The following is a 19,977-nucleotide window of genomic DNA, read 5'->3' on the forward strand; positions in this document are numbered from 1 at the left end:
CCTGTTCTTCAGATACTCTTCAGATCTTTTTCTTGAGTGTTGACCCCTAAGGTGGACCCTAGCATCAGATAACTATGGTTTGGATTATTCTTTCCAATGTGCATCACTTTGCATTTGTCTATATTAAATTTCATCTGCCATTTGAATGCCTAGTCTTCTAGTTTCCTAAGTTCTTCGTGCAGTTTTTCCACAATCTTCATGTATTTTGACAAATTTGAATAGTTTTTTGTCATGTGCAGATTTAATCAGCTCACTTGTTCTGATTTCCAGATCATTTATAAATATGTTAAATAGCTCCAGTCCCAGTACAGATCCTTGCAGTACTCCACTATTCACCCTCGTCCATTGAGAAAAATGTCCATTTAACCCAACCCTCTGTTTTCTGTCCAATAACCAATTCCTAATCTACAGAAGTACATTTCCTCCTATCCCATGACTTTTTAATTTTCTGAGTTAAAATTTTTGATGCAAGTTAAGTGGTGTCGTTATCTCTCCCCCACCTGTAACCATCCGGCATTGCACTGTCTACCCCCTCCCAGTATGAGCACTTCAGGTTTCTTGGACAATTCTGTCTTCCTTTTGTTTCTCCCAGCACCTCTTCTTACCTCTCCCTGCACTCCTACAGCCCCTCTCTTCTGCACGCTCCTTCTTTCTTCTTCCTGCTCTTCAGGGCCCTCAGCTTTGATGCTGTAGTGGAAGCACACTGCGCAAACTTCCTGTTACAGGGAGAGACTTCAGTTTAACTGGTTATGTTTTGGTGGCCAAAAATGAAATCAGATGTTCAATGTTGGTTACCGGCATTGAATATCTGGGGTCACGTTGACTGTGGAATTTATGTGGGCGTTCTCCCACTGGCTGAATATTGACCCCTCTATATTTTCTAGCCCTTGGTGACATTCAAGCACATTTAAGGGCCTTTTACTAAGCCGCGTAGGTGCCTGTGTGTGCCCAGTGCGCGTCAGTTTTGAGTTACCAGCCGGCCTTTTTTGGTAATTTCATTTTTGATGTGTGTCTGCTATACGCGCAGGAAAATATTTTTATTTTCTGGAGCGCGGGCAGTAATCAGCATTTTACTGCTTCAATCCGGTTTTCGCCCCCTACACTCGACAGAAACGGCACTATCTAAGGTCTGCAATGACCTGTTCCTTGCCAAATCCAAAGGTCACTACTCCATCCTCATCCTCCTCGACCTATCTGCCGCTTTTGACACTGTCAATCACAACTTACTTCTCGCCACACTGTCCTCTTTTGGGTTCCAGGGCTCTGTCCTCTCCTGGTTCTCCTCTTATCTCTCCCACCGCACCTTCAGAGTACACTCTCATGGCTCTTCCTCCACCCCCATCCCGCTCTCTGTTGGAGTTCCTCAAGGATCTGTACTTGGACCCCTTCTTTTTTCAATCTACACCTCTTCCCTGGGCTCGCTGATCTCATCTCATGGTTTCCAGTACCATCTTTATGCTGATGACACCCAGCTTTACCTCTCCACACCTGACATCACTGCGGAAACCCAGGCCAAAGTATCGGCCTGCTTGTCCGACATTGCTGCATGGATGTCCAACCGCCACCTGAAGCTGAACATGGCCAAGACCGAACTTATTGTCTTCCCACCCAAACCCTCTTCTCCTCTCCCTCCACTCTCTATCTCAGTTGACAACACCCTCATCGTCCCCGTCTCATCTGCCCGCAACCTTGGTGTCATCTTCGACTCCTCCCTCTCCTCTGCGCATATGCAGCAGATAGCCAAGACCTGTCGCTTCTTCCTTTACAACATTAGCAAAATCCGCCCTTTCCTGTCTGAGCACACCACCCGAACTCTCATCCACTCTCTCATTACCTCTCGCCTCGACTACTGCAACCTACTCCTCACTGGCCTCCCACTTTGCCACCTATCCCCCCTTCAGTCCGTTCAGAACTCTTGTGCATGTCTTATCTTCCGCCTGGACCGATATACTCACATCTCCCCTCTCCTCAAATCACTTCACTGGCTTCCGATCAGGTACTGCATACAGTTCAAGCTTCTCCTCCTAACCTACAAATGCACTTGATCTGCAGCCCCTCCCTACCTCTCTACCCTCATCTCCCCTTATGTTCCTACCCGTATCCTCCGCTCTCAAGGCAAATCCCTCCTTTCAGTACCCTTCTCCACCACCGCCAACGCCAGGCCCCTTCCCTGCCCATCTTCAAATCCCTGCTAAAAGCCCATCTCTTCAATGTCGCCTTCTGCACCTAACCACTATTCAAGAAATCCAGACTACCCCAACTTGTCATTTCGTCCTTCAGATTGTAAGCTCCTTTAAGCAGGGACTGCCCCCCTTTTTTGTTAAATTGTACAGCGCTGCGTAACCCTAGTAGCGCTATAGAAATGTCAAGTAGTAGTAGTATGCGAGTAGACCATTACTGCCCGGTTACTGCGTGAGACCTTACTGCTAGGTCAATGGCCGGCGGTAAGGTCTCGGATCCAAAATGGAAGCACGGCAATTTTCATTTTGGCACACGTCCATTTACGGAAAAAATTTTTAAAAGGCATTTTTACAGGTGCACAGCAAATGATTCTGCGCTTTCCCAAAACATGCGTCTACACTACCGCAGGCCATCTTTCAGCGCACCTTTGTAAAAGGGCCCACTTAATTCCATTTTTGTGTTGAGACACTCCCAAGCTATATGGACGGTCGTCACATTTTAAACAGTTGTTTGAATCCTGGTTTTCTTTTCTTTTTTTTTTTTAAAGCTGTTATGTTTTTTTCAATAATACTACAGAAAAATTCAAGTAATAGGAGTACAACAGTATAGGCAGTAGAACAACAAAATGAACAAACTTCAGTCATCAACCCTTCCCCTACCTAACACCCTTCTCTCAGGAATGCAACAATCAAATAAAATCAAAATTCCAAAAGCGATGTGGTTCTCCAGGTTTCGTAAGCACACCAAAATTTTGAGAGAGCCACCACATGGCCATTCCATAATGCTGTCAGTTTAGACATCTGAAAGACAAAATCCAACTTTTGAATAAGATGTGACATCAAGGGCAGTGAGGATTGTTTCCGGGACTGAGCCAGCGCCAACTTGCCAGCTGTAAAGACCTGTGTTGCCATTTTATGCTGGTCCACTGTAATTTCTGGAGGTTTAAGACATAGAAGGCAACACTCCGCTCGCTGGGGGTATGGGGCTTGCAAAATTTGGCAGACCAAATCCATAATGGAAGTCCAATAAAGCTGCACTTTTGGGCAGATCCACCAGATATGGAAAAAAAGTACCTTGATTATCACAGTTTATCCAGCAACGATTAGAAGCTTGTGGGTTCATCTTAAGCAACCGATCAGGAGTGTAATACCAATGATAGAAATTTTTCTGACCCTTTTCAACTAGATTTCTAGCTATGGAGACTTTCAAAAGGTATTTAAAGCCCCTTTCCCAACACTACATATCATAAATGAGATTAAGGTCAGCTTCCCATTTAGAAATATAGTTTTGCAAAGTAGTGGAATAAAACAGCAAAGCCAAATACAAGCGAGACACATTTCCCTTGCCCCTCCACCCCTAATAGCTAATGATAAGTAGTAGTAGTAATAGCTCTTCCATATCATCATGCTGATCAATCCATAGACTGGTGGGTTGTGTCCATCTACCAGCAGGTGGAGATAGAGAGCAATCCTTTTGCCTCCCTATATGTGGTCATGTGCTGCCGGAAACTCCTCAGTATGTTCTCTATCTCAGCAGGTGGTGGTCACACACAGCAGCAGCTCTTGCTAGGTCTCCAAGCCTAATCTTTAGGTTTTGTTGAGTACCTGGGGTTGAGGGCTCTTCTTGAGCAAGTACAAACCTGGTGGTGCCAGGTCCCTCCTTTTCTCCCCCCTCCCGCTGGCTCCGTTTAAAAAAAAAAAAAAAAAAAATTTTGACGTCCTTTAAGGGCGTTTATTTCAACGTTTACTGCTCACTGGGACACCAGTTCATTACAGCTCGGAACGAGAAGCAGGTAATTTTACCTTTTTATAGCGGGCAGGGGGTTCCCCGTTCGGTCTCCACGTGACTTATGGCGTCGGAGGGCGAGGGCGCGAAGATTCGCTCCCCGGACCGCGTGTGTGCGTCTAGCAGGGATGCGGGGGTTTTCAAAGCCTGAATCGCCTTTGTTGGGCATCATTTTGGAGTCCGGTCAGTGTCCCGGTTCTTCCTCCGGTACGGCGTTTTTTCCCGCCATAAGCGCCCATCCCCCGCTGCTCGCCCACTCCTTGTTGGCCGCTTCTTCTTGGGCCGCCCTCGAGCTGGGAGACGTTAATGCTATGGTCGCCCTTGATTCGGGCGACGGCAAGAAAGTGGCGAAAGTTAAGTGCCGTTCTTCCCACGCGGCTCCTCGGAGTTTCGCGCCGGACGCCATTTTGGATGCGCAGCATGTTTCTCCCCCGCTCTTGCGAGTGCCGGTTGAGGGTGCGTCTAGGGCCGTGGCCCAGGCGGCAGAAGTGCACAGTCTAGGGGGTTTCTCCCCTGAGTTCTTTTTGCTGCTGCATCAGGCTTTTCTTATGATAATCGCTGCCCCGGCTCCCCGCTCTGATCAAGGGGCTGAGGCCTCCGGAAGCAAACGCCCTCGGGTGGACTTCCAGGCCCTAGAGGACTCGGTCTCCTCTGATGTAGATGAGGGCAGCGTATCTGAGTTCTCCCAACTGTCCTTTGGGGATTCCTTGGAGGAGACGGATTCCCGCTTGGATGGAGCGGATGAACCCTCTGTAGCACGGATCTTTCGCTCAGAGGATTTGCCCAACCTGTTAGTGCAGGCCATGAGCATTTTGAAGAGTTCCTCTCTGGAGGACGTCTCTCCCTCAGCCTCTGTTGGCTCTGCCATTATGCGGGGGACTAAGCGCCCGCCTAGAACCTTCCACGTGCATGAATGCACACCTTTATTTCGGCTCAATGGGATTTCCCAGAAGCGAGCCTTAAAGTGGCGAGGGCTATGTCCCGCCTCTATCCTCTGCCTGAAGGTGAACGGGAGGCCTTTCTTTGGCCTACTGTGGATTCTTTAATCACTGCGATGACTAAGAAAACGGCGTTGCCAGTGGAAGGTGGCACGGCCCTAAAGGACGCCCAAGACAGGAGTTTGGAGGCGGCTTTAAAGTCCGAGGCGGCTGCTTTAAGTTTATAGGTCTCAATTTGTGGCTCCGATGTGGCCAGGGCGTGCCTGACGCTTGCACAGCGGGCTTCCCCCTCGGATCCTTCCTTGAGGGCTGATTGGCCAGCCCTGGAATCCGGCTTGGCCTACTTGGCAGGTTGGCTGTATGATGTCTTGAGAGCCTCGGCTAAAGGTATGGCTCAGACAGTCTCTGCACGGCGGTGGCTTTGGCTGAAGCATTGGTCTGCTGACCACGCCTCTAAGTCTCGCCTGGCTAAGTTGCCTTTTAAAGGCAAGCTGCTCTTTGGGGTCGAGCTGGACAAGATTGTGACCGATCTCGGCACGTCTAAGGGCAAGAGGTTACCGGAGGTCAGGGATCGGGCCAATGGTGCCCGCCCCGGTTCCTCCAAAGGACGGTTTCAGGAAGCCCGTCGGTATTGCTCGGGCAAGTCGAGCTCCTCTGCCCCCTCTTCCCTCAAAAGGAATTTCTCCCCCAAGCAGCATTCCTTTCGCAGAGACCGCCGTCCCGGAGGTGCCTCCTCCGGTCCTCCCCCAGGGTCTCGTACCCAATGACGGGGCGCTGGTCCATGGCCCAGAGCAGATTGGAGGACGCCTATCCTCGTTTCTGGGCGAGTGGACCAGGGTAACTTCAAACGCTTGAGTGCTGGAAGTCATCAGAGACGGCTACAAGCTAGAGTTCTGCCGACCCTTAAGAATCGGGTTTGTGCACTCTCCCTGCAAGTCTCCAGTCAAGCTGTGGCAGTGCAGCAGACTTTGGACAATCTGATCCGCCTGGGTGCGGTCGTTCCGGTGCCAGAAGATCACCCTGGCAAGGGACGTTACTCCATTTACTTTGTGGTACCTAAGAAAGGAGGTTTTGTCTAGCCTATCCTCGACCTCAAAGGGGTCAATCGGGCTTTGGAAGTTCGGCACTTCCGAATGGAGACTCTCCGCTCTGTTATAGCGGCAGTGCAGGCAGGGGAGTTCCTGGCATCCTTGGACATCAAGGAAGCTTACTGGCATATTCCCATCTGGCCTCCTCATCAACGCTTTCTGCGTTTTGCAGTTCTGAGGACACTCCCAGTTCAGAGCCCTCCCTTTTGGGTTGGCTACTGCTCCACGGACCTTCTCCAAGTTATGGTGGTCATTGCGGCCTTCCTACGCAAGAAAGGAGTACAAGTCCATCCTTATCTGGACGACTGGTTGGTCCGAGCCCCCTCTTATGCAGAGTGCGGCAGAGCTTCAGACCGGGTGATTGGCCTTTTGAGCTCCCTGAGGTGGATCATCAATTGGGAGAAAAGCCAGCTGCGCCCAACTCAGTCCCTGGAGTATCTGGGAGTTCGATTAGACCCCCAAGTGGGCAGAGTGTTCCTGCCAGACAATCGAATTGTTAAGCTTCAGGCTCAGGTGGACAAGTTCCTAGCAGCCTCTTCTCTTCGGGCTCGGGACTATGGGCAGCTGTTGGACTCTATGACGGCCACGATGGAAGTAGTGCCCTGGGTCAGGGCCCATACGAGACCTATACAGCTCTCTCTGCTGCAGCGATGGACTCCAGCTTTGGAGGATTACGCTGTGCGCCTTCCCTTGGATCCAGTGGTGCGCAAGGCGCTGAGCTGGTGGCTGAGGCCAGACAAGCCGTCCGCAGGAATGCCTCTGGTGACCCCGGAGTGGGTTTTCGTCACGGCGGATGCCTCTTTGTGGGGCTGGGGAGCCCACTGCTTGGGAAGGACAGCGCAGAGGCAGAATGGTCTATCAACCTCCCGGAACTCAGAGCCATTTGGTTGGCGCCTTTGGAGTTTCTCCCGGGCCTGGCGCTGAAGCCAGTACGGGTCCTGTCGGACAATGCCACGGCTGTGGCCTATGTCAATCGCCGGGGAGGTACCAGGAGCGCCCCTCTAGCCAAGGAGGCCATGAAGCTATGCCTGTGGGTGGAGGCAAACCTGGAACAGCTGTCGGCGGCCCACTTTGCGGGAGTCATGAATATTGCTCAGGCATTCTTGGACATCACGAAGCGCTGGGGCCAGCCGAGCCTAGATCTGATGGCGTTTTCAGCCAATTGCCAAGTGCCGCACTTTTTCAGCAGAGGACGGGACCCTCGATCTCTGGGAGTAGATGCTCTTCTCCCACAGTGGCCGACACAGGAGCTCCTCTTTGTGTTCCCGCCTTGGCCCATGTTGGGCAGGGTGCTAGGCCGGGTGGCAAAGCATCCGGGCCGGATAATCCTGGTGAGTCCGGATTGGCCCAGGCGTCCCTGGTATGCAGACTTGATCAGGCTCTCAGTGGACAGACCTCTGCAGATGCCAGCAGAGCGGGGCCTGTTGCATCAGGGTCCCATGGTGATGGAGGATCCCTCCCCCTTTGGTCTTACGGCCTGGCTATTGAGCGACAGCGTCGGAGCAAGCAGAGCTTCTCAGACAAGGTCATCTCCACTATGCTGAGAGCGAGGAAGCGCTCTACTTCTGCTGATTACGCAAGGGTTTGGCGTGCCTTTGCATCGTGGTGTGAGGCAGGCTCACTTTCTCCCTTCACTGCTCCAATTTCATCAGTGTTGGCATTCCCGCAAGAAGATCTGGAAAAAGGCCTGTTGCTCAGTTCCCTTAAGGTCCAGGTAGCGGCTCTTGCTTGCTTCAGGGGTCACCTGAAGGGTGTTTCCCTGGCATTGCAGCCAGATGTGGTGCGCTTTCTCAAGAGAGTTATTCACCTGCGCCCTCCTCTGCACGCAGTGGTACCTGCGTGGAATCTCAATCTGGTGCTAAGAGCCTTGCAGAAGCCGCCTTGTGAACTCTTGTCGAGGGCATCTCTGAAAGAATTGACGTTGAAAGCAGTCTTTTGGTGGCTATCACTTCAGCCAGAAGAGTTTCCGAGCTCCAAGCGCTATCATGTCGAGAGCCCTTTCTGCAGTTCTCTGAGGCAGGAGTGTCTATTCGCACAGTGCCTTCCTTCCTGCCCAAGATTGGTCCTCGCTTCCATGTGAATCAGCAGCTCTGTCTACTCTCCTTTCGTAGGGAGGACTACCCAGAGGAGTACTCTGCTCTCAAATATCTAGATGTGAGACGGGTCATCATCAGATACTTGGAAGTGACCAATGATTCCGGAAGTCGGATCATCTGTTTGTGCTGTTCGCAGGTCCTCGTAAGGGTCTGCAGGCTGCCAAGCCTACAGTGGCACGATGGGTCAAGGAACCCATTGCAGCGGCTTATGTGGCCGCAGGGAAGGTGCCGCCTATCCAGCTGAAGGCTCACTCCACTAGAGCACAGGCGGCCTCGATGGCAGAGGCCGGGTCCGTCTCCTTGAGATTTGTAGGGCGGCAACTTGGGCATCGGCTCATACCTTCTCCAGACATTACTGCTTGACTGTGGCTGCTCGGGCGGAGGCCCGGTTTGGAGCTTCAGTGTTGCGGTCAGGGATTTCTGTGTCCCGCTCTGGGTGAGTACTGATTCGGTACATCCCACCAGTCTATGGATTGATCAGCATGATGATATGGAAGGTAAAATTATGTATCATACCTGATAATTTTCTTTCCATTAATCATAGCTGATCAATCCATAGCCCCTCCCAGATATCTGTACTGTTTATATTCTGGTTGCATTTCAGGTTCAAGTTTAGTCTTCAGTTCCTGTTCAGGAGGACTTCGTGTTCAAGTTTTTTCAATTGGATTCTTCAGGAGTTGAGACGATTTTGTGTTACAGTGAGCTGCTGCATTCCTCTCCCCTCCGTTTTACGGGGCTGGATTGAGACTTAAATTCTGCCGGCGCTCCCTCCCGCTTCGTGCGGCTGTAGGGCAGCTTTGTACCCCTCCCGCTTCGGCGGTGTTAGGGTCAGTAAGCTCCTCCCGCGGTTGCGGTTGCAGGATAAGCCAGATCCCCCCGCATCGGCGGGTGTGGTGTCGCTCCCCCGCTCCGCGGGGATGAGCTGGACGGATTCCCCTCCCCCACTTGTGTGGGGATGAGCTGGGTTAATTCCCCTCCCCCGTTTCGGCAGTGGTGAGCTGGGCAGAGTGTCCCTTTGTGGGTGTAATTCTCTAAGTGCTGAGTCCTGCGGATGGAGCTTTGATATCGACATACTGAGGAGTTTCCGGCAGCACATGACCACATATAGGGAGGCAAAAGGATTGCTCTCTATCTCCACCTGCTGGTAGATGGACACAACCCACCAGTCTATGGATTGATCAGCTATGATTAATGGAAAGAAAATTATTAGGTATGATACATAATTTTACCTTTCAATTAAGGTTTCCTTTAGGCTAAGGTCGCCTCAGGCCCTACGTGATATAAAGTTCCGAATTGAAATGGTATTGAAACAGCTCTATTACCTCTGAGCCATATTCATCTTGTAGATCTGAAAAGGAGACAAGCTCTCCCTCCTCCCAGAATTGCCCTGAATTACACAGGTCATTAGATGCCCAATGCCTAGATTGGCTCCCACAGGAAGCCACCCAGGGGTAAAGAGGGAGGCATATTGAAGTGCTGTGTGGACTCTGGAGATGGTATCGAGAATCTGGGAAAAAGGTGGTACAGGCCATGCATCAAGTAGCAAGAGGGTGATCATTCTGAATCCTGATTTTCTAATGTTGAATAGCGCTTTGGCTAAGTCGAACTAAATTTTGTCAAGACCTTGTCAACCTTCACAAAAGATTTCTACAGCTGTCTGTTTTGGCAATTGTAAAAAAACCTGACAGTGTAAGACATGCTCATGCAGAAATAGGATGAGCATGCTCAGGCACAACAACTAGACGTTTCTAAACTCTTAGACAAAGGACCGAAATGGCTTTGTCAGGTAGTGACATCAACCATGTGTGTGGCTGTTGTGAGCCTGCTTGTCCATGATCCATGAAGAATCCGTCTCACCCTGCAGAGAAACAACACTGGTCAGGAGCGCTAATATAACAGAAGTCAACCACATTATGCTCAGCTACCCATTCTACAATCTTCCCGGGCTTTTACTGTACACAGATTTAAAGCAGCAGCATTGAGGGGCAGAAAGGACTAATAGCAGAATATTGATTAAAGATAGAAGCATCTGGGATTGTGAGGAACCTATATACAGACAGTGTTGTAGACCATAGAATGCAGAAAAATATGAGGTCAATATTCAGCAACCACAAAGTCAAAGAAAACCAGCTAACTTTATTCTCTTAATGTTTTCCAGACCTGTTAAGCACACATTTATCTAGTTAGATGCAGATGAATATTTGGCTAAATTTGATCACACAATTTGTACAGCCAGATACAGGTCTCTATTTGGTTGCATTTAGGAAGACAGACTGAGTCAAATTTAATGCTGAATATCTTATTAACAAGCTAAAGAAAAGCATAAACTGAACGTGCCTGATTCCTTTTTGTGCAGCTAAATCTGTGTACATTGTGGACAGTAGAGGGGGATTTTTCACCAGTTACATGATTAAAATTCAATTGTAGCTGCATAAATCTTTTCAATATCAACACTTCATGTCTTTCAGGATTTATTACCTCAATAAAAGTGGTATCTCCATTCAACCACTGGTTTTCTGCTTGCTGCTAATAATTTTGCCAGATTAAGGCCATTTCACCCTCCTGTTATCTTCTAGGTCCATGATCTTTAGCAGAGCACAAAGTAGAAACTGTTATCATTCTTAACCTGTAAAATATGAGTGTGTTTTTATGAGATAGGGAGGGTGGCTGCATGTGGGTGAGATGTCCCCTTCTCTGTATGTTTGCAGTAATGTTTTGTTTTCTTCTAATAGCGCATCTTGGAGCCAGATGACTTCTTCGATGACCTGGATGATGAAGACTATGAAGAAGATACACCCAAGAGGCGAGGAAAGGGAAAGGCCAAGGTGAGAGTGTGAAGATTGAACTGAATTGGCACAGTCTGTAGGTTTCTTTTGGAGGGATATCTCCATTTCTGCTAACTGCTGTATCTGTACTTTGGTGGTGGGGGGGTATGAAATTTGCGCTGCTGCTGCTGCTCTTCCTCTTGCTGTACCTGTTCTGTGCTGACACGTTGTGTGTATATATGTAAGGGAAGTCCACAGTGGTTATGTGGGGGTGTGAATTGAAGGAAGCTTGTAACTGCTATTGCGGCACCTGTATATTGATGAGGCAGTATCTGTATGTGTGAGGAAACTACATAAGTAATTCCATACTGGGAAAAGTCCACAGGCCCATCAAGCCCAGCATCCTGTCCCGACAGTGGCCAATCCAGGTCAAGGGCACCTGGCAGCTTCCCAAACGTACAAACATTCTATACATGTTATTCCTGAAATTGTGGATTTTTCCCAAATCCATTTAGTAGTGGTCTATGGACTTGTCCTTTAGGAAACCGTCCAAACCCTTTTAAAACTCTGCCAAGGTAACCGCCTTCACCACGTTCTCTGGCAACGAATTCCAGAGTTTAATTACGCGTTAGGTGAAGAAAAAATTTCTCCGATTTGTTTTAAATGTACTACACTGAAGTTTCATCGCATGCCCCCTAGTCCTACTATTTTTGGAAAGCGTTCCAGGAAACACACCAATTTAAGACATGGCTTTATAGAAAAGAGCCAGCATGATATTAGCATAAGGAAGTCTTGTCTTTTTGATCTATTAGTGTAAGTGAACACCTGGATAATGGTAGGCTGGTCAGTATGATGTATCTGGATTTTCAGAAGACATATGGTCCTTCCTGAGAGAGTTCCAGTAAATCAAAAAGTCATGGGATAGGAGGCAGTGGACAAGAGTAGGACTGAATGATGAGTCTACAGTGGTGGTGTTTAACATTCATGATTGATCCAGAAAGGGGTAATCAAGTTTGAGATGATACAATTATTTAAAATGGTTAAATCAAAAATGGATTGTGAAGAGCTACAGAAGGATCTTCTTCAATTTTGGTTGCCTTATCTCAAAAAAGATTTAGCAGAACTAAAAAAGGTTCAGAGAAGGGTAACAAAAATGGTAGAGGGGGTAGAACATCTCCCTTATGAAAAAAAAAAGCTAAACAGATTAGGGCTTTCCATCTGTGGAGAAAAAGAGGTGATATGATAGAAGTTCATAAAATCATGAGTGGAACGGGAGAGATTAAATGGAAACAGGAGATTTTTTTTTTTTATTCGGCAAATAATTGAGCTATGGAATTTGTTGTCACAGAATATTGTCAAGGCTAGTAGCATAGCTGAATTTGAAGAGTTTGGACAATCAAGGGCGACCAAAACTGTGTTGTTTTTTTTTGTTTTTGTTTTTTTTTTAGCCAAAACTGAATGTGTGGCAGAATTTCGTTTCCTGGTTTCGGCCTAAGCCAGAACTGAAACCAGCAACTTCCCCCCCCCCCCCCCCCCAAACAGATGCAGGCCCTGCACACATCCCCACAGGCCTGCTTTGCAAGCGATGATAATCTAGTGGTCCTGTTGGGGCAGGAGCAATCCTCAGTTGCTCCTGCCCATGCTGGCTCCGTAGTCAAAATGGTGTTGCAGGAGACTGGATTGGAACCAGAATGGGCAGGAATGACTTGGATCACTTCTGCCCCAATGAGGCCACAAGACCACCGGAATTTAGACCCATTTTTGTTTTGGGGGGGGGGGGGGGGGCAGAGTGGGGCTCTTTTTTGTTCAGACCGGGGGGGGGGGGGGTAGAGTGAAGTGTTGGGAGGGAGGCGTTTTGGTTTCATCCAAAAATGCACTGGCATTTTTGGCCAAAACAGAAACAAGGCCAAATTTGAATTTTGGGCCGGTTTCAACACTGAAGCTTAAAATGAACTTCGGTCGGCTTCTAGTGGAGAAATGTATGGAAAACAGGCCTATAAATATTAGGTATAAATATCTCCACTGCTTACTTCTGAAAGTGAGCAATATGCAAGAAACTTTCCTATTGGGATCTTCTGTCCCACCATGGCTTTACTATACTGCTTCTACCTTTGCTACACCTGTTTTGTGGTGGGACAGTGTGTCTGTGAGAAGCGTGTGCAACTGCTGCAGCTGCCTGGTCTGTGGTGAGACACTTTCTGTGAGCAAGGAAGATTCATGCTATTGCTGCTGCTGTTGCGTTTGCTGTACTTGTTCTGTGGTGTCTGTGAAGGAACCTTAATGCTACTGCTGCTACCTTTTGCTGTACCTGTTCTGTGGCGAGATGTGTCTTTGTGCATAATGCTCATGTTGCACTTGCTAGTCAATGTGGTGAGTATATAAATGTGAAGGAGTTCCATTCTCTTTTTCTCAGCCTATAGAGGAAAAAAGCCTTTAATCAGCCCAGATTTCTGGGGAAATGTTTTTGCAATGGATGCCCACTTGATGGCTGGTGACGTACTTATCACTGGAAGGCCAAGTAGTTTTCACTGCAAGATCACTACTGAAATGTGGATTTTTTTTATTTTTTTTTACTCTTCAGGGAAAAGGTGTGGGCAGCACCCGTAAGAAACTGGATGCTGCTGCGCTGGAAGATCGTGACAAACCATATGCTTGTGACAGTGAGTCTCTTTCCTGTTCCTGTTAAATGGTATCTCTGACTGTGCCCTCCTGCCCCTGAAGGGGGAGCCTTGCACAATCCAAAATCATCTGTATTTTGCAAGCTGTGTGTAGGCAGGACACAGGTGTGCTGTCCTTGTTATCACTGAACGTATTGCCATGCTCCACCTATTGTCTGTGCTGGCTGTCAGAGGTGTATAGTGTCATTGTGTTGCATAGCATTGTCTGAGAAAAGTCATAAGTCTATGTTCTTTGTTTGGAGAGCTCAATCTACATTTCAATTCAGGGAAGACGCGGTTCATTTTAACTATTATAAAAAAAGAAAAGACATTGTCATGCTGATTATCACTTGGTGTGTGTCACATATCCCTGTATGCTTCAAAGCAATTCCAACTAACAGTGTAAAACAGAGAGGATCTTCTCCCCTTTTTAGTGAGCAAGACTGGTTGGTGGCTTCTGACAGATGCTGTGTACCAAATTTTCTCTCTAGTTTTGAATTCAATGTTTTTATTTAACTTCAACATGTTTGGGTCCACCTTTACACAGAGACTGAATGCAGTGCTAAAAACTCTGGAGATAACGTGGACCTCAGTGTTGACCTCAGATCTTAGAGCACTTGAAAGCACATTAGGAGCTGTCTTGGCTAGCAGCCTCGTATCTCTCTGGCCTGTTATTTTGATGTTTCAGTCAGTCTCCCTCCTCCTTCAGTGAGATGTTGCCTCCCTGAATTTTTAGGGCAGTTTGACATGCCCAGCAGTCCTTTGTATAATGGCTGGATAGAGCCAGACTGTTAGATGTAGAAACAGCTTGAGGAGAAGCAATTCCTTCCAGGACTACAGAATTAGTTTCTCAGACCATTTCTTGCTATCTCTTAATTTGAATATTGCTATGTCTAGAGAACATCTAATGTTAAAAGTTGAAACTGTTATAACTAGAGGAAAAATAGATAAGGATCTGTTCTGGCATTCTTTTTCTGAAATTGAATCAAATTATCAAGATGATCCAAGCCAATTGTTCATTAATTGGAAAAGTGCAGGAATTGAAACATTGGATTAGGTTGCTCCTTTAAGGGTGCGAACTAAAGTAGTTAGGAAAAATGCTCCTTGGTATAGTACTGTTTTGCAGAAACAAAAGCAAGAGTGCCATCGATTAGAAAGATCATTGCGTAAGTCTAATGAGGACATTAAACAAGTATGTAAATTAAAGATGGAGCAATATAAGTTTAATGTTTCAAGAGTCTAAAAAATCTTATTATTCTTTAATTCAAACTTCCTTAGCGTCCCTCCAGACCGGCCCAGAATGTAACTGATGGGATGTGCACACCTTCCAGCGGGTGGAGACTGAGAACTGAGACTCTAGAGAGAGAACCAATAAAAGCCCTTGCCAGCTAGAGAAAGATCTAGTATTAATTAGAACAAAGTGCAGTGCGCTGTAGTGAAAACGTATAGAATAATACAAAATAAACACTACAGCCTAGATCATAAATGTTGTGTTAGTGTTGGCAGAGAAAAAGCCCTCAGAAACTGCTGGCCAAAAAGGTCTGCGGTTTAGTGCAAGGTTATGTTTGAATCAGTTCATAACTCTTGCAGCGTTTCTATCATTGGGCAAAAAAACTCTGTAACCACAGGGCTATATTTAAGCCTCAAATGAAATAAGACTGACTAACAGCAATGATTTATAAATCGTCAGGCCCTACTAATGGCCCGAAACACATCAGCAAATCAGCAAAAAAAGAAAACTTAGCTTTTAAAACTGAAATCAAAGCACTCGTCTTTTTCCGTTCGACGGGGATCACCGTTTCACCTAAGAACGCGGCTTCATCAGGAACGGAGTGCTAGTATGCTGAAGTTGAGTTGAAGGCACAAACTCTTTCAAAATGGCGCTTGGTGAAACGGTGATCCCCGTCGAACGGAAAAAGACGAGTGCTTTGATTTCAGTTTTAAAAGCTAAGTTTTCTTTTTTTGCTGATTTGCTGATGTGTTTCGGGCCATTAGTAGGGCCTGACGATTTATAAATCATTGCTGTTAGTCAGTCTTATTTCATTTGAGGCTTAAATATAGCCCTGTGGTTACAGAGTTTTTTTGCCCAATGATAGAAACGCTGCAAGAGTTATGAACTGATTCAAACATAACCTTGCACTAAACCGCAGACCTTTTTGGCCAGCGGTTTCTGAGGGCTTTTTCTCTGCCAACACTAACACAACATTTATGATCTAGGCTGTAGTGTTTATTTTGTAAAGATCTAGTATTCTCAGTCTCCAGCAGGTGGAAGCTGGTGAGCTCTTCAGTCTCATTCCTTATTTTCCTTCCTTTCCTGTTCTTTGCCTTTCTGGTTCTGCTGGTTAATGGAGGCTGAGGCCCGAAGGGGTCTCTGGTAGCGTCGGGGGTGTCACATCTGGGTGGCTGGGTCCCTCCCCCCCCCTTGTCCTCCCTGGCACCGAATTGAGTCCTTGGTGTGCTGTTTTATTCCTCACTCTCTTCAGGGGAAGAGTAGTGCAGGCAGGGAGAGGCAGCCTCTAAAAAAAACCCAAACCCTTAATTAATACCACAGCGATCAGCTGTTTTATTAGTGCAAGCGGGCAAGATAGCTCCCTTCCTATTTGCTGTGGCTGACTTTCTCTGTTCCTTTTGCCATTCTAACTATGGCACAGCGTGTTTAAAAAAAAAAAAAGTGGCAGAATCATGTCAAAGAAACTCCACCGCTGTTCTGTATGTCAGCAGCGGGGTTTTGGAGCAACTGGCTCTTGCAAGTTCTGCATTGCGCTGGATACTGCGTTTGAGGCAGGGAGATCTAATTCGACGGTTCCGGGGGGGGGGGGGGGGGCAATTAGGGCGTGGCAGGTGCAGTTCAGTTGACTCTGGTTTTGGTGGGAACCACCACCATTTTGTCTCTCTCATTGAACTCTGTTTCCCTGCCCGCGGTTTCACCGGTGCTTTTGATGTCAAGTAGTTCCTCAGTAGTGCCGACTGTGTCTGAAGGGGGGGGGGGGGGTGGGATTCCCTCCTGAATTTGTGTTGCAGATGTACCAGGCGTTTTTCTTCCACAAATTTAGCCCTGTTGCAGATTCAGGTAAAAGGCTTCTGGAGAGTCAGTTGGTCTCTGCTAAAAGGGTCAGGCAGTCCTTGTACCTGGAGGAGGATCTAGCCTCTGATCCAGACCGGGACATGCCAGTTCTGGTAGAGCCAGGGTTTCTTTCTGAGGATCAGATGGCTGAGGACTTTGATCTGGGAGAAGGGGGAGCTGAGGCTCTCCCGCCTGGAGAAGACCCTTCTGTAGTCAAAATATTTCACAAGGAGGATTTGCAAGAGTATATCTCCCTGGTGTCTTCTACGCTATGCGTTTTGAGGAGCAGGAGTCCTCTGTGGTGGAGAGTAGGAAGTTGACCTTCTGGTGAAGGGTGTTCGTCGCCTGGGTAAAACCTTTCTGATGCACGAAGATATAAGGAACATTATTCAAGCGCAGTGGAATGTTCCATATGCGGCCTTTCACCCCACTAAGTCCATGGTTTGTCTCTTGTGAGGTCACTGGTGGTGGACACAGTGGTTTTGGCTGTTGCAAAGAGGAACACGGTTCCCGTGGATGGTGGTAAAGAAGCCTTGTTAAAGAGTACCTTTGATGTTTCAGCATTGGTGGTTCTTCTTCCCCCGACTAGTATTCTCAATTTACAGTCTCACATTCGTCTGTTGTTGCAGTCCTCGAAGCCGAGGGTGAAGGATTACCTTCAGGTCCTGGGTTCCATGGCGGTGTTGATAGAAGCAGTGCCCTGGGCGAGGGCTCACATGCCGCCTCTTCAAAGATCTCTACTCTCCAGGTAGTCACCATAGAGGGATTCTGTAGAAGCGAGGTTGTCCCTGCCGATTCAGGTGAGGGGCAGTCTATGCTGGTGGCTCCGAACATCCCGTCTCTCCAAGGGTATGCCCCTGGAACAGCCAAATTGGATAGTGGTCACAGCAGCATACTGAGCAGAAGGTTTCAACGTATCATCAACGACGACACCTAGATCCCTTTCTTGGTCCGTGACTCCTAACATGGAACCTTGCATGATGTAGCTATAGTTCGGATTCCTCTTTCCCTCATGCATCACTTTGCACTTGCTCACATTAAACGTCATCTGCCATTTAGACGCCCAGTCTCGTAAGATCCTCTTGTAATTTTTCACAATCCTCCCACTATTTAACAACTTTGAATAACTTTGTGTGAATAGCAAATTTAATTACCTCACTAGTTACTCTCATCTCTAAGTCATTTATAAATATGTTAAAAAGCAGCGGTTCCAGCACAGACCCATGGGGAACCCCACTAACTACCCTTCTCTATTGAGAATACTGACCATTTAACCCTACTCTCTGTTTTCTATCTTTTAATCAGTTTTTAATCCACAATAGAACACTACCTCCTATCCCATGACTCTCCAATTTTCTCTGGAGTCTTTCAGGAGGTACTTTGTGAAACGCCTTCTGAAAATCCAGATACACAATATCAACCGGCTCCCCTTTATCCACATGTTTGTTCACCCCTTCAAAGAAATGTATTAGATTGGTGAGGCAAGATTTCCCTTCACTAAATCCATGTTGACTTTGTCTCATTAATCCATGCTTTTGAATATTCTCTGTGATTATGTTCTTCATAATAGTTTCTACCATTTTGCCCGGCACCGACGTAAAACTCACCGGTCTATAACTTCCCGGATCTCCTCTGGAACTTTTTTTAAAAAACGGCGTTACATTGGCCACCCTCCAATCTTCCGGTACCACACTCGATTTTAAGGATGAATTACATATTACTAACAATAGCTCTGTAAGTTCATTTTTCAGTTCTGTCAGTACTCTTGGATGAATACCATCCGGTCCAGGAGATTTGCTGCTGTTCAATTTGTAGAACTGCCCCATTATATCCTCCAGGTTTATAGAGAATTCATTCAGTTCCTCCAACTCGTCAGCTTCGAATACCATTTCTGGCACTGGTATCTCACCCAAATCTTCTTTGGTGAAGGCCAAAGCAAAGAATTAATTTAATCTCTCCGCTATGGCTTTGTCTTCCCTGATCGCCCCTTTTACTCCTCTGTCATTTAGCGGTCCAACCGATTCTTTTGCCGGCTTCCTGATTTTATGTTTAAATCTTTTTTATTGATAACAACGAAACTTGTACATTTTACACTGAAAGTAGGTAAATCCAAATATCAACGTGATAACTCAAGTCAGTTTGTTAAGGTTTTAGCTTTATCCCCCTTCCCACCCCCTCTCCCCACCCCCCTCCCCCCTCAAGTTGTGCACACCCCCAACTTCATACAATGCTACCACCCATAGGATATACTGTTCAGGGTATTGATCATAGGAATACTCTTCATTATGAGACAGTAGTTTAAAGGCAAGATCTGCCGCACCGGGCCTTGTTTCTTATAACCCTTCATCTTACTTCTCCGTCTCTTACATGAACCATACAGCTTTATTTCCAACATCAGCACCCATAAAACTAACACATTTCCCTATAGTCAGTTGTCGGTGGTATTTGTCTCAGAAATATCCCCCATCCTCTTCCCTCCCTCTCCACCCTTCCCCCCCCCCCCCCCCAGCACTTCTCCCTTCCTCACCATTCGCTCTATCTCCACAGTCATCCCCATTCACTCCAACTCATTCAACACCTGACTTCTCACTCTGGGCGCTACTACATTCAAATATGCTGTCCAAATTTTTATGAAATGTGTCCTCCTTTTGGGGGTGGAACGAGCACCTCTGGCCTCCCACAGCATAAGCGCATGCAATTTGTTCCTCCAATACCAGTAGGAGGGCGGTATGTCCATTAACCAATGATTCAATATGCATTTCTTCCCTAGAATGCAAGACTTACTCAGGAATAGCTTCTCTTCTTTTGTTCCCCGTGTCCACACTTTTGGCGAGCTAAACATGACTCGCTCGAAAGTGAGCTGTATTCTACACCCCAAGATCCTTGACACAAACCGGGCGAGAGCTGTCCAGAAGCCCCGGATTCGCTGACACTGCCATAATCCATGTGCCAAAGAAGGCATGCCCACTCCACACTTCCGGCATCTATCAGCTTCTACTATCCCTGCATGCCATGCCTGCTTGCCCGAGAAGTATGCTCTATGTATTGTTCTAAAGTGACATTCTTGTAGTTCTGCACTATGCACTACTCCTGTCATCCCTTTTAGTGCTGTCATCACCTTCTCTATAGCAAAAGAACTTCCCATCTCTTGCTCCCATCTCCCCACTACCTCTTTGACATCTTTGGGGGGTTTTAAATCCCTCAGCGCCTTGTGAAACCAGGAGATTGATGTCTGTTCTACTTCATCCCCTTTCAGGAACTCCCGAACCTTCTTCCCAAACTCCAGTGTGAGTGCAGACCTGGGTAAGCTTCTGAAATAGTGTTCCAGTTGTAAATAGGCCAATCTCGCCAGTGGACCTCCCGCACACCTCCTTTCAAATTCCCCATAGGGCAGCAGCGACCC

General features: G+C 47.3%; 1 protein-coding gene across 4 annotated transcripts in view; it reads left to right on the forward strand.

The window, feature by feature from the left end:
* DPF2 (double PHD fingers 2) overlaps positions 1-19,977 on the forward strand; it is a 183,906-nt gene that overhangs the window by 48,342 nt on the left and 115,587 nt on the right. For all 4 annotated transcript variants that reach the window (XM_030217954.1, XM_030217955.1, XM_030217956.1 and 1 more), the window contains exons 5-6: positions 10,821-10,913; positions 13,435-13,513. In XM_030217954.1, coding sequence (XP_030073814.1) covers positions 10,821-10,913; positions 13,435-13,513 — 172 coding nt within the window. The remainder of the gene's footprint in view (positions 1-10,820; positions 10,914-13,434; positions 13,514-19,977) is intronic.

This window comes from Microcaecilia unicolor, chromosome 11 (assembly GCF_901765095.1).
Source record: "Microcaecilia unicolor chromosome 11, aMicUni1.1, whole genome shotgun sequence".
Classification (NCBI taxonomy): domain Eukaryota; kingdom Metazoa; phylum Chordata; class Amphibia; order Gymnophiona; family Siphonopidae; genus Microcaecilia; species Microcaecilia unicolor.